The sequence below is a fragment of the Pelophylax lessonae genome (genome assembly GCF_965119305.1).
Source record: "Pelophylax lessonae genome assembly, chromosome: 3".
Lineage (NCBI taxonomy): Eukaryota > Metazoa > Chordata > Amphibia > Anura > Ranidae > Pelophylax > Pelophylax lessonae.
In genome coordinates, this window is record NC_138770.1 from 256,908,443 (window position 1) to 256,923,900 (window position 15,458).

The following is a 15,458-nucleotide window of genomic DNA, read 5'->3' on the forward strand; positions in this document are numbered from 1 at the left end:
ACTCCATATGTTGAGCCTGTGTCCTCAGCACCATAACTATGAACGCAGTCTACCTCTGTCACAGCAGTAACTGAGCTCAGTGTTGTGTGATAGCGGGAGAGAGAGTACACTGCACATGTGTGGGTTTGGAATGTACTAGAGCACTTGTTCCTGATGTGCTAAGATTTTTTCTGACATGCTTGGGAGAGACTGCATACATCTTACAGGTATGATACCTAAAACAAGATCCTATTTTCAAAGCTGAAAAGTATTATTACCTCGAGACTCTTGTTTGCATGGTAACTTTTAATGGCCATATTAACTAGATTTCCAGACCTAGTTTTAAAGAAGAACCCGTTGCTCTTCCTTTCATGGAAAAAAGACACCTCCTTTATACTGTTGTTTTTATTTCTAAAAGTATGACACAGTGTGCAATGGTAATAATATTTTACTCCTGTATTTGATTTGTTTAGTCACATACTGTACAATGTTTCTCCTGCAGGTGTAGCAAAAGGGAAATGTGACAATCTGATTTAAACAACCTGATCAATCTCAAATTATCCATTATTTTCCCACAGTACTATGGAAGCATGTTTTTGGAATTTAAATTCAGGTACTGTATATTTTATGCTTAAGTACACACTTACCGTGTGATAATCATACCAGACTGTGTTTGGAAAATAGGCATTTACAGTTGTTGCATCCTAGGAACAAAGACATAAATGAATAAGGTATCTACAATATTTTGTATGTAACTTGATATTTAAAATATACTGCATTGTGTTCTTTGTAGAAAAAAACAGGCAATTTATCCTCTATAATTACTAGTGTTGACTTGATATTTACAATACAGTGCAATGTGCCTTTGTAGAAAAAATACAATTTAAAAGAGAAGTTTGGAAGTTGAAAAAAAAACAAAAAAACATTTATACTTACCTGCAGTATTGGTCTGATGCTACATCTGCCCACCGCTGCCTCAAAGACCACTGATCACTCAGTTCTCAGTCTTCAGTGAGAAGAGAAATGCTGACTGTCCGTCCATCTGCCCCTCCATCGCTCAGTGGAGTGTCGAGTTGTAAAGAGGGCAGGAGCAGCTGGCTCAGGCTCTCAGCAGCTGGCTGAATAGTTTTGCCAGTTGCCGGTCCAGGTATTTGGGTAGATCCAGGCATTGAAGTCAGGATCGATCCAGAGCCCACTGTCAGCTGAAAAACGGGTCACAGGAGTGCAGAATGATCTGCACTCCTGTGACCAATAAGAGAATTTACTTCTCCTTTAAGGTAGTACATAAACATTTTTCCTGGTAACCCAGCTACATGCTTTGTGTTATCTTCAGGTCAAATGTGTGCACAAAGCAAATTTTACAATTATAGTCTATGTTACACTGGCTATGATGACACTAGGAATATACTTTATATCAGCTCTAAAATACGAAGTGCACCACTAGCCAATTTCTGTTAATGAATAGACCATAATAGGCCTTATGGAACAATTATGTTACTTCTCAGCAGAGTTGCTGGCATTATTAAGAGTTAACATAAAAAATATATATGGGTAAATACAGCAATGCTGAATAATGCCAATTTGCTCATGTGATGTTATATAGATAAAATATTTAAGACATACCATTACTACTGGCAAATACTAGAGTATCTAGATTACCAGTCCAGACTTAGGCACATAGCCCTTTATGCTTCCCTAACATTGTGAAAATAAATGAATTATGAATGATAATGCAATATATTGAATACATAATGCTTTACACAATCTTTTGAAGAGGGAGGGCCACTTAAGTGATTTAGTAACTGGTCGTGGGCCACAATGAACTATAGTGTTTTACTGCCCACCAAAATGCAAATGTAAACAACCCCATACTGTCCTGAGCCCCCTAAAAGGCTGCTTTCCCACTAATGCTCTGCAGTTTACCCACACCGCGGTGCAGCGCAGTGCACCTGCGTCTTTCCTGAGGGTTAGCTGCTTTTTACCATTTATTATGATATCTATTACATTCTTCTGTTGTGGTGCACTTGCTGAAAGGGCAACAAAACACCTATATTCAGGAGTTTCCATGCACCTTCAGAAAGCGCACCAAACCTGCAGGATATAAAAGAAGTCTGTGGCTCAGTGCAGCTAACCCATAGGAAAGCCACAGGTGCACTGCACTGCACCTGCGGATCAGTGTAAAAACAGCCTAAAAGTTGTTAACTCTTTTATGGGTGATAATATGCCCATTGTAAATGCTATTATGCCAGTGTATGTGTTGTTTAATGCACCAACCTTCTTTTCCTCTTGCAGCTACTGCTGGCATCGCTCTCTAAGCTGATAAAAAAGGATAAAAGGCAGATTGCACTTGGTATTACTCTGCATGGGACAGGAGGCGGCACTGCAGAGGAAACATTGTCTTATGCGGCTCCTAAACATTCCACGCCTGCCTGCTCCCTCAGCTGTCAGAGGAATGGCTGGTCAGCAAGCCCAGATTGTGATCAATGAGTTGCCCACCCTGGGAATGAGGTTTCCTGGTTTGAGGCCCCGCAGGCCACGTGTAAGCACCCCTGCCCTACACAGTGTTCTGTAACTAATTATAAAAATGCACTTACTGAAATTTAAACATAAGCATGGTAGATCTGATTAGCTTGAGAAGCCACAAAAATGTTGTCATCTAACATGTGCATGCAAAAGTTTATTTTTTTAATTTCCATTGTTTGGGTATTCATTGCAAGGTTAATGTTCACTTATAAGCCAGACATACTCCAAAATGCTTTTCTGTCCTTTAAGTGCAAATCTGTTTAGAAGTGAACACACTCTTCCCTTTTTTTAAATGAGAAGTATGGCCACAGCTCTTTTGGCCATACTTCTCCTGTGGGTCATATGAATGCACTTAGTTCTGCGCTCCTGTGATCCAGATTCAGCTGACAGCGTGATAAAGCCTGCTGTCAGCTGAGGTTACAGAGCAGGACCAGGTTTGGCAGAAATCCCAACAATAATGTCCGGATCCCCCCACATGCCTGACAGGCAGCTAGCTCTGCCTTTCTGCGTGCTACTGAGATCCTGAGCCAGCCACTCCTGCCCCCTCCTCAGCCTGGCTCTCCAATGTCAACAGCTCTCTGCTCACTTAAGAATGAAAACTGAGTAATCAATGGCCTTTGACTGCTCAGTTCTTGGTGTAGAGGCAGTTGGGGACAGTAGCAGCATCAGATCGATGCTGCATCCACATAGGTGAATATGAAAGTTTTGTTTTTTGTTTTTTTGCATTTTTTTTCCTGCACGTCTCTTTTAAATCAACCCCAGTCTGTTCTATTCAGTCAGTTTTTCTTTTTCTGTTTTTTTTTTTCAGTGAGCATGCATTTTTCAGGCATGACAAAGGTGAATGATAACAAAATGAGAAATGGGGTAAAAAAAATGTTCATCTGGCATTAACTTAAGAACAGTCATTATTACAAGAGCAGGCCATTCACTCTTACTAAATTTAATATCAGCATGCAGTACTGACAAAAACAAAAAAACAATAAAAAACACAGATTTTGGTTTACTTAACTCTTTTGCTTCCACTTCCTTGCACCCCAGAAGGCAGTAGTGATGCAGCCCTGGCTGCACAGATGCCCCCTGGGAAGATAATGTCACTAATGCCTTAATGGAGATCCCATACTAAGCTGCACGATCTCACAGTATTCTGATGCTGCACATGTTTGACATGAAGCACATAATGTCATGCTCCTCATCTCATGCATGCACCATAAAGGCATTAGAGTAATTTGCTATTAAGGAAAAAAAAATATTCTCCCTGAGATCTCGGGGTAAGAAAAAGAAAAGGTGCTATGTCACATGGCACATGCACAACATGAAGCACATGATGTCATGTGTTCCTTCCCATGCATGCACTGGACAACATAATTTTCAAAATAGTGTGGGAAAATGGACATTGCCTGAATAGGGACAGCCTGAACAAGAATCCACAAGATGGAAAGGTAGTTTGGACATAGGTAAGAATGTTTGTTTATTTATAATGTATTATATTCAGTATTATTGCCATTTTTGTGGTGGTCCTCTTTAAAAATGTGCTTCATATGTGTTTGAATTCATTTTTTGGCCTTGTTCACATGGGCGTACCTTAGCCTACACCTGTGTAAGGGCAGTGTTTGCACACAGGATGCACTAGTGTTCCCTGCATTCATTTTCAGGCAGTCCCATTCTTGTCAACTGGGAGCAGCGGTTGCAGGGACACAGCCGCTACTCCCAATTTAACATCTGTGTGGGTGCGGGTCCATGCGGGTGAAAAGGGCTGTGTGCACGTGGAACACAGTACACCTGCGCATCCCTTTCAGGCAAACACAGCCATGACATGGGTGTAAGCTTAAATACATCCAAGTCAACTAGGCCTTTAGAAAAAAAAGCAAACTATATAAACTGCTCTTTAAATTCATCATTTTCAAACACATTCAGAATGCATGGCAACTGCCAGATCATTACATGTAATATTTAAACTCCTTTGCAAACAAGTATTTAGAAAGATGTGTCTACTATAGAATTAAACTTTACATTGATGTACAATTAGCCCTTAAATGTCTGTGTAAAGCTTAAAGGTCCAACCTGTTCAACCACAGCGCTGATCAAAAATGCTGGTCCCCATAAGAATTGTTTATACACATCCCAGGTGTTCTTATCTTCAATGAATCTAATAAGGAAACAGAATTTGTTATTGTGTTAACAAATGTTTGCATATTTTTCATCAATAATGTTAACATTGTCAGCAACAGATACTCACTCATGTAGAAGGGGTCTCACCACAGTGGATCCTTTAGTGTGAGCATCAAATAATAATGTGTACAAATAAGGTAAAAGAGTATATCTAATGTTCAAGACATTTCTTGATAAGTCTTCAAAGGCTGCATCAAAGCTTACTGGATCTTGTTTCTGGAATAAAATGTAGTACTACATAAATTAAAACATACATATTTACATGCATGCATTTTGTATACAGTCCAACGGCACATCAAGTCCTCATACCATCTGTACCATATTTCTAACTGACTCTAAGTCTTTTTACCTGCATCAGGTGACCCATGCCATTTCTGGCTATTGAGTGTTATACACTGATCCCTGGTCTTGACAGAAAGATGCACAAGTGAACCCACAGCAACTAATTGGAAATCTGATTTAATAAACTGATATTTGTTAACTGGCCTAGTAAGCTGACATCTGGCATTTTGCATTGCTACATTAATGCCCCCTAGCTGGACCAACAAAACAGAATTCAACTTCACTTATGAACTTTATGTGTTGCCCCATAACAATTTATCTGCTTTGATCTAAAATCTTTCCATTTGGACTTAATTGTTGAAAATATGATTCTAACTATTTTTTGGCCGGATTATTAGCGAATGGGCCCATATGGCTATCCCAGCTAATTTAAAAAAAATTTGTTATGGCAGTATATATTTTTTTTTTTTACCACAAATAGGGTCTTCTGTTAAATTTTACATATTTCGTTTGTCACAGTAAATGTCACAAATAAAGACTTAGCATGAATGTCCCAGCACAGCCACATTCCCAGACACTGAAAAAAGTTCTCTAGATATCAACTATACATCCTACTATAATTATTACAAATGAAAGCAATATTTGCAGTATGATTTTACAGTACTGTACATTTACTGTTATCCAACATTTGGTCCTGACAATTGTTTATAAATCACTTAATTGTCCATGCTGAATTATTGAAATAGTGACTGCTGTCATAGATAATATTCAGTGCTTGAAAGATGATGGGGTTTTCTTCATCATTTCTGAGCTGGGAAATAGTAAATGTGATCAATTTCTCTATTTATAGGAAAGAAATGTAATATAGTATACCTTCCATCCTTTTCCATTGTGGTTCCGCGAGTATGGGTAAAATGCACCAAGCTCCATCCAACGGGCACATAACTCATATGTGGTATCTTGAAAGAAACCACAAATGTCTGCTCCAGTCTACAAATATACATCCAAACTGTGTTATTTTAAACCGTTCTGCTAATTGAAGAACAAATTGCAAATTTCAACAAAATACTGTATATTTAAACAGTGTACCTTTACTTTAAAACTGGTCTGTATGTTTGTAAAGGTCATTATTGGGTACATTTATCTCTTTGGATTTAAAGCTATTTATTCTAACAATTACCAACCCCTTCTATATAATATAGAAAAAAAATTTGGAGGGCTGGCATGCTTGGGGTGTATTATAATCATTAGAATGAATATATTGCCGAGAATCCTCAAGTTATTTATTATAATAGTGCAAACAATGTACAACAGAGGTTCCAAAAGCACTGTGCAAACAAGTCATAATACAGTAGCAAGTATTGGAATAAATTGCATTACAGTAAGGCACACAAAGAACAAACAGTACATTTCAACAGTTCAGGGGTTACACCAAGTTACCCAGGGTTTCCATAGTTTTTCAAAAGTGGAGAGTGATGCAAATCAGACTGCCAGTGAACTTCCATATAGGTAATTCATTTTAATTAATGCAATAGCTTCAGGTGGGTTAAGTTTCAGCTGTGTCCCACGGGGCCCACAGGGTAGAACATGCGGAACTATGGCACAGTAATTATTCAGGAAATTTTCAATCCCTAGGTTCAGCAGGGCCAGAGCAGGACTAGGCATTGTCAATAGGCCAGTGTTTTTGGAAGTAAGCTGGAAGATTTTCTGACAGAAGCTAGTCAAGTATTTTCATGATCATAGGGTGTTAAACAGTGTTCCCACATGACCGCACCCCCGCTAGCAAAGTTGGGAGTTGGAGGAGGAGAATTGCGCCTATCAGTAAGGAGAATAGTATCAGCAGAGCATGATTCCACCAGCGTTTTCTTCTATCATTTTGTAGACTTATAATGACCTATTTATGGCAGGGGAAGCGCCCTCACCTAGCGAATAGTGGATTGGGCCTCCCTGATCTCTACTTGTATGATAAATCAATGTCAATGTTCTGCATCCTTAACTGGAATCACAACACTGTGGATAAATTATTTAGTTCCCATAGAGAAGTCTTTGGCAGGCCACAACCTAGCCGGTGCACCATAGATTCTGGCTAGTTGGATTTCTCCACTCACACTGAACACATTCAAAATCTGAGCTTAATGTACAGTATCTGGAGACCTGTCTCCACCATTTCAACCTTTTTTTTATTCAGAAAAAGCATTATTAACATTAAGCCAGTACAACATAGCCAAGCAGTTTGTTCCGTAAAAAGTGTACAGACAGACACAACTTAAACAGCACTAATTCACATTAAATATGCATGTACATGCGAGATCTTTGCCTTAAGTTTACTAACATAACCCCAAACATATTACGGTTTTATATGTGAATCACCAAAATTGGATATTAAACAACATTCAATCCTGACAGCCTTTCCATAACTAGATCTGCCGGAGCAAGCCCAGGGACTTTCAGCCACTGGGCCCATAACTATTCATACTTTCTTGAGCATCCCCTGTTTTGGTAAATAAGCTTTTCCATCCCTATAGTGTTGCCCACAGCCGTAATCCATTCCTTGTAGGAGGATTTTCAGACTTCCAGTGCACCATTATAAGCTTATGTGCCAAGAACAGGGTTCTCACAATAGCCGCTTTAGTGTAATTCTCCCAATCAAATTCATCCAATATGCTAAGTAAGCAAGGCTTGGGATCCATGGGTAAGGAAACTTGGTAGACTCTGTTCAGAGTGTCCTCCACCCCTTTCCAATACATATGCAACTTGGGGCATCTCCATAGTAGGTGTATAGATCTCCATGGTCTCGCTTACACCTTGTGGATATTGAAGTTGGTAATAAGCCTATAACATGCAATCTCTGGGGTGTGAGGTATACCCTCATGACAATGTATAGCTGGGTCAGTCTCTGCGTCACATTTAATGAGCTTGTCGCCACTGTTTGTAGAACTTCCTTCCATTGGTCCATTACTCCTGTAAGCTATTATAAGAAAAAGGGAAGTAGTTGGAGCCGGCGCTACCTATTAAATATTTGGTAAAATAGTGGTGTATCCAAAGCATAGGATATCACTTTAAAAATTATGTGCGGAGTAAAGTGCCAGTGCAAAGGCAACACGGTCATCACTAGTTTCTGCTATGGTGTTAGGCAGGAAAAAGTGATGCCATATGCAGACGACATGATGATACTGTTGGGGGGACACAGATAGATCTCTGAGGGAAACTATGGCCACAATCATGGAATTTGGGAACTATTCAGGACTCAAAATCAATTGGTTCAAGTCAGCCCTGATGCAGATCGATGAAATAGGTACAAATCAGGGGAACCCAGATAGCCCTATCCCAACTACCCCTTCCTTTAAATATTTAGTGTGGGTGTACCGTGTGGGTAGAATATATATAGTTGGATTATGAAAAACCACAGAGTGCTGGTGAAAATTATTTAATGTGAAGTGACAGAATACTATATGATAATAAATAGGTTGTAAATATAAAACCAATAAATAATGAATAAAAAATAGTCCAGACACAATAAAACTGTGCTTAAAAATATATGTGAAAGTGAATAAAGTGAACTTCAAGTGCTTGTGGTTCAACTCTCCACTAGAGGTCGCACTCACCCTTAAACGGAAAGGTACAAATAGTGGCTGTGAGGATATCCACAGGGGGGTTTAGTATCCAAGTACAAAATTCCCAGATCTGGCTCCTGAGAATCCTTACGGATAGGCGGATCTCATCTGGGTATTCAAGCATAAAAACCCCATAGTGCAAAACATCTGAACTTGTGTATAGTGGTATATATACACACATAATTATATGTATATAGACACCTAGCCATATATAGGTGTGATAGTAGCAGAAATATATTACTGTAAATGATTTCATTAGCGCAAGCATATATTTCTGCTACTATCACACCTATATATGTCTAGGTGTGTATATAAATATATGTATGTGTGTATATACACCACTATACACAAGTTCAGATGTTTTGCCTGCCTCAAAAGAACCCCAAAAAATGCCAAAAAAACGCTAGCGTCAAAAAAAAATGCCCAGGTGTGTTTTTGCTGGCATTTTTTGGGGGTTTTTGGAGGCACAGTACCACTATACACAAGTTCAGATGTTTTTCCTGACTGCAAAGAACCCAAAAAAATGCCTTCTATTAAACCGGCAAGATGTTACAGCAGCGAAGCCAACCCCCTGAGCTGAAAGTTTTCTAATACAAACTATCTTTTTTTTGATGGTTCTGGACATGCTACAGAGCTGAAACTTCACACATACACCTTTTAGACCCCCCAGATCCGAAATCCAAAGTAAAAATCAAAAAATCTCTTTTTTTTTTTACACAAGTTCAGATGTTTTGCCTGCCTCAAAAGAACCCCAAAAAATGCCAAAAAAACGCTAGCGTCAAAAAAGAATGCCCAGGTGTGTTTTTGCTGGCATTTTTTGGGGGTTTTTGGAGGCAGGCAAAACATCAGAACTTGTGCACAGTACCACTATCACAAGTTCAGATGTTTTTCCTGACTGCAAAGAACCCAAAAAAATGCCTTCTATTAAACCGGCAAGGTGTTACAGCAGCGAAGCCAACCCCCTGAGCTTAAAGTTTTCTAATACAAATGATCTTTTTTTATGGTTCTGGACATGCTACAGAGCTGAAACTTCACATGTACACTTTTTAGACCCCCCAGATACTAAATCCAAAGTCAAAATCAAAAAAGTCAATAATTGGCTTTTTTATCAAAAATGACAATTTTTAAGAACTTTTTTTGTGTGATTAATAGTTAATGGGGCATGACCTAGAACCCTAGGCACTTTTTAGGGGCATTTATTGGGTTTTAGGGATTAAAAATAGTGTTTTTTGATTACCGAAGTTCGGGTCCCATTGATTTCAATGGGGTTCTGAAATCCGAACCGAACTTTTGGGAAATTCGGGTGTTCTGGTCGAACCGAACTTTTCAAAAGTTCGATCATCCCTAGTCCTTACCCTGCTTTAATGCCATATTCATTTGTAGCCTATATTTTACCCAGGTTTAGACTACCATAGAAGTGCTGCTGTGATAACAAGTATTTATGGGATGGGCAAATTCAGTGTATATATGCCCCAACAAAGAACGTCTCTTACTTGTTTTCTTTTGGTCTTTTAAAGTTGAATTCCAATCAAATACTAACCAAGCTTAAATCTACTCCCACCCCTATTCTAAGCCTATCCACCCTGGGAAAGGAAAGATCTGTATACTTACTTATTCTGAGGGTGCTCCGGTCTGGTTACATGATCTGGTCCCAGCACCAGCTTTAGTGTAAAGGAGGGACAGCCAACAATGGATTGGATGCCCCATGGTAAGCTGGTAAGCAGGCTCTGCAGTCGTTGTCAGCAATCTCTCCTCTTCACTGAAGCTGACCGCTGGAGAGATCATGTGACCAGACCAGATTGCCCTCAGCATAGGTAAGTATAGACTTCTTTCCTGGGTAGGGAAGTTAAAAAGGCTTAGAATGGGATCCAGTTTAAATGAACATTTAAGCATTGTGTTATATCTGTGCAAAAATACCCACTGATCCTGCCAAAAATCCGGAGCTGTCATGTCTCAAGAAGCCTAAGCAATGTTCCCAGTTCTCCTCTGTGAAACAGAGAAAACAGCTGCACTACAGTGTATTATGAAGATGAAGTCTAGTTTAGAGACCCTGTAGCTCAGCAAAAAGAGAACTGGTTAGGGCTGACACCATTCTTTACGATTTTAGTACAGCAATAGCAGTGGGGTTGATTTGCTAAAACTGGAGATTGCAAAATCTGGTGCAGATGTGCATGGTAACTTCAGCTTGTTCAATTAAGCCCTGAAAACAAAAATGAAAGCTGATTGGTTTATGTACAGAGCTGCACTAGATTTTGCACTCTCCAGTTGTAGTAAATGAACCCCATTGTGTGGTCAGTCCATAACAGAAAATTAGAAACTGGATGTGTTTCTGCCAAGATCAACAGGTATAATTTTGAAATTGCAAAATTTTGAAAAAAAAAACATGGGAAATGTGCATGCATGTACTCCATATGTTTTTTTTCTTTTTCCTGCCCTGGCTCACACCTTAAAATGTGTGTTACCACCAACCTTTCATATTCCTGATATGTGCCTGCTGTGCCATGTACTTGTATGAGAAAGTATCCTGTTCTCTTTGTATTGCTTCCTTTGTGTGAAATCCTTGGTGTTCCTGTTAGTATCCTTGCTTTCCTGTTAAAAACTGACCACAATAAGCAGGGTGCACACCATGGTTAGTTATCTGGCTGTACTGGGAACCCCCAGTATGCCCTCCTCCAATGATCAGACTTGTCCTGACATGCCCCTGATGCACAGCCATTCACTGGGAAACTCACTGTGCTGCTACTTCTCCTCCCTGAGAACAGAGGGAATGTGATTACTTATAAAAAAAGGGGAAAAAAGGTATTTAAAATGTTTTTTTTTTTATATCTATACATACATGTTTTACCTTTCATTTCTATTTTAAACTGATTGGGTTGTTTTACAAGGTGATTGTTTACAATCACTTTACGTGATCTTATCCCAATGAGTCAATTTCTAAAAATAGGACCAGGAAGTTATGTTTTTAGTAACAGTCCAGAATTGGTTTATATAGCTCAATACTGCATATCTGGTTCTCTGTTATGTTATTTCAGAAGGTATGGAACACAATATATATATTTTACTACTTACATAAGAATATCCAAAAAGACTGAAATCCATCATTCCTACAAAAAAGAAAGAAATTAAGATAATGTGCAGCCATAATGCATTTTCCCTAATAATGTATTTTCAAATTAGCGCTCATTATAAAATGAGCACAAAAATAAACTGAATTTATTAGGTAGATGATTTAAGAATATAAATTTGTAACTAATAAAATTATATAAAATACATTTTAAAATCTGCATACAAAAACAACAAATATAATATTAAATTGAAAATATGTCTATTGCCCTCAGGGCAAATAACAGAAACCTAGCTCTGGCAGAATTTATTTTCAGGATGCTTACCAATAATAGATTTATCCACTTGATTCCAAGCAGCGGTGTTGTCCCCAAGCCAGTGTCCCACCCATTGTCCAGAGGTTGGATATGTGGACCGGCAGACAACTATTCCTCTTTGTCCTGTAAGACTGCGTAGAGAGCTGAAAATAGAAATGTTTTTAGCTTCTGTGTTTAATCAGCTGCCTAGCTTAGGACTGGACTTTAGATTTAGCACAAAGGATGCAGGATCATCTCTGATCTTTTAACAACATGCATTTCAAAAACTGATGGGAGGAGAGGGAAACAGAATGTTACTTCAACTAGACCAACTGGTTGATTTTTGCTCATAATATGTAATGGGAAGACTCGTACAACTGAATTGTGCCAAAGTGGAATTTAATTGCAATAACCACACTCTTGCTAGCATATATTGATCTTTTCATTCACAAGGTCTTTTAAAATTACCTTATGATTTTCTATAAGTTATACATACATTTTTTGTGACTCAAGTGTGGAGTTGCAATGGCATCACAATCAGAGGTGACTTTACTTTCAACACAAAGGACTGCGGAAACAGTCTCAGTGAAACAAATTAATTACACGTTTGAGGGTGAAAGTATTATAAAGTGTATTGTCACTAGATTAGCAAATTAGACTCTAAAACAAGTTCTTATGTAACAATTACACTTAACGGAATATGTTACCTTGCTTTATTATTCTATGTTGGATCAGAAGTTTTGTTTCCTGGACTCAGCACTGTAGTGTACTCAAACTGCATCTATTTTAGATAACCTGTATTCTTTATAAGATTTGTGTTTTACCAAACTCCTATATGAATTTTCTGCAAACATATGTTTCTGTAACTGCTTTGACCATCATTTTAAGTTTTTGGAGCAGTTCAAATCTCACTAAGAGGATTCTACCAGCACTGTGCTGCAGAGTTTTCTCATATGATTTGGAGTACTCAGAATTCTCTGGGACTTCTTTAGTGGAGGACAATGTCACCCCCTGCACCATGGAAATCAGGGAAATTGTGAGTATTATATATATTTTTTTTTATTTCCCTTACAGGTCTTGTTTATACCTTTTTGTTAAATCTTTCAGCAAAGAGAAAAGAGGGATGGCAAAGGTAAACAGCGGGCCTAGCATATAGTGCAAGGCCTGCTTTAAATCAATTCAGTACAACAAAAAAAATTATAGGTAACTATGGCTAAAAATGTTGCATATTATTGTTTTCATTTTTAAGGACTCACTCAAAAGTTGGTTTGGAGTGTGACCATCCATATAAATTGTGGACATCATAGTGGTCAACTGGCTCTCCAGTAGGAAGATACTGTCTACTTTCCATGCATAAAGTCTTGTGTTCTAAGCCCATATGAGATGATTCCAAACCTAAAAAGTCATAAGAGGTTCAACCATTGATTTTTTCATAAACATTGATTGATTTCATTGATTTTTAACATTAATTAACGATTTGTTGGTAAGGCAATCACATAGAAAAAGTGAAAGGTATTGTAGATTCTTCAAATGCACTTTAAATGTAATTCAAATGGTCAGGATGTCCGAAAATGTATGCTTAAAAGAATAATGCAGATTCAGATCTACCAACTCTTTACATATCTCCCAAATACTCAAGTGCTGAGATCTCTGAACATATGCCTTTAAACTATCATGGCTATTATACTGGAGTCTTGCTTTCTCTTTTAAATTTATGTAATATTAATGATATTGAAAATAGGAGACTATTTTATCTTTAGAATGTACATCCTGCATTATACCTACTACCAAAGTTGTTTAGTAAACAGCGGTGTATATATGCCATATATACAGTATAGGCAAAACATCAATTACAGCTTCTCTGGTCAATCCTTGGATTGTGTGTCAATAGGAAGGCATGGATGCTAGCAGGAGGCAGATAAGGCCTAAACATGGAAACCAAGGCAAATAGTGTCCCTGAGGTTCCTGAATAAGAACTTGGAGCTATGTTAGTGCCTGGGAGCACTTACGTGGATATAATGGATTGTCATGCAGGGGCCTAAAAAATCAAACTTAAAGATATGGAATCTTAACTACTTAAGGGGATCTTCACTTAAAAGGATACTAGGCAGAAAAACAACATATTTGTTTATAAACTGGTATAAACTGGTGATTTTTTTCCTTTGTTTTTCTACTGGGAACAAATGTATTGGGTCTGGCAACATACCTAACCCAATAACCGCTTTGTTGGTGCCAGTAGTTGATAAGAGCCTAGTCCCTGTAAAAATAGAGTTGGAGTTTGGAAGTGGTCCTATTTTTGAACCAGTTCCTTTAAGCACTGACCTAAAACTGATTGTAGTATAGGCTGTTATTAACACAACAGGTGGCCTATACTGCTGTTACCATTTTGTTCAGTGAGGAAAAACCTAACAAATTGGACTCCTGGACTGGATTCTTAAAAATGTGATTATCTTTAAACATGAAACAAAACTGTAACTAAGATATACACTATATTGCAAGAGTCAAATAATAAAAAAGTAAATCAGAAATGGTTCATACGTGGCATATATGGAGGTTTGTTTAGGGCTACATTTCCACAACCATTGACAGATCCGTGAACAAAACTAGCAGGCTCATTCATATCCTAAACAGAAAAAGTAATAACAAAGACTGATTAACTTGACAGGTCTTTGCTTCTGCAAGCTGATTCACCCCAAGCACAAAAACATTTCTTTGCATAATTACATGTCAAATGCTGTTGCTATGCTGGATAACTTTTTTCACAATCTGAGATAAGGGTTTCCCCAAAAGTCTTTTTCAAGTTAAATTTAAATTTACAAATATTTTTTTTACGTATTTGTATAGATAAAACTATGGTGAGCATACTGGCTTATCCATATGTCTAGAAACTAGGCATAAGGTAATGATAAAGCTGTAAATCAGGTAATAGTATATGCCATATTATATACAGTAGCACAGGGATAATCAGTAGCTCAAAGAATATATTTTGAGCTAGGTTATATTCTTGCCTGAAGTGATCCCCTTGTTGGTGCAATTGAAAGCAGCTTACTTAGAAGGAGAGAGGCATACAATTAGTCCTAAATTGAGCATGGGTACAGGTGACTAAAGAAAAGAGAATGATTAAAAATGATTTTTTCTGCTGAGCTCCAAGAGCAATACAAATTGGATCTCTGTAGGCCTGTTACCCTCTAAAACCCTGTAAGCTGGAAGCAAACTGGTAAGTGGTTCTTAAAATCAAATTGGCACTTTCCAGAGAACCCCAGATTCCAGTGTACCAACCAAATTCCATTTGTGTCAATAAAGCAGGGCAATTTTGTGGTCAGTGAAGTCACACCTCTGATTTGCATACATGAGTTACAGGTGTTTGACTCATGAAATACAGAAATAAGAGGGTCGACACAACAACAACTTTTCAGAAGAAAAGGTTTGACATAGCAATCTGTTCATTCTCAACAGGACAGCTTTAGTTTCAAATGTATAAAAAATGGCACTGTTGTATTATTTTAGCTCTTTTCAAATAATTTCTACTTGG

The 15,458-nt window shown here is 38.0% G+C and overlaps 1 protein-coding gene across 1 annotated transcript in view; it reads right to left on the minus strand.

The window, feature by feature from the left end:
- The window catches only part of SI (sucrase-isomaltase), a 331,665-nt gene that overhangs the window by 128,509 nt on the left and 187,698 nt on the right, over positions 1-15,458 (minus strand). Inside the window, exons 35-42 of the mRNA XM_082249620.1 lie at positions 14,465-14,549; positions 13,183-13,321; positions 11,957-12,090; positions 11,637-11,671; positions 5,827-5,943; positions 4,739-4,887; positions 4,564-4,648; positions 627-683 (exon numbers count right to left, since the gene is read on the minus strand). Of these exons, the coding sequence (XP_082105746.1) occupies positions 627-683; positions 4,564-4,648; positions 4,739-4,887; positions 5,827-5,943; positions 11,637-11,671; positions 11,957-12,090; positions 13,183-13,321; positions 14,465-14,549 (801 nt within the window). The remainder of the gene's footprint in view (positions 1-626; positions 684-4,563; positions 4,649-4,738; positions 4,888-5,826; positions 5,944-11,636; positions 11,672-11,956; positions 12,091-13,182; positions 13,322-14,464; positions 14,550-15,458) is intronic.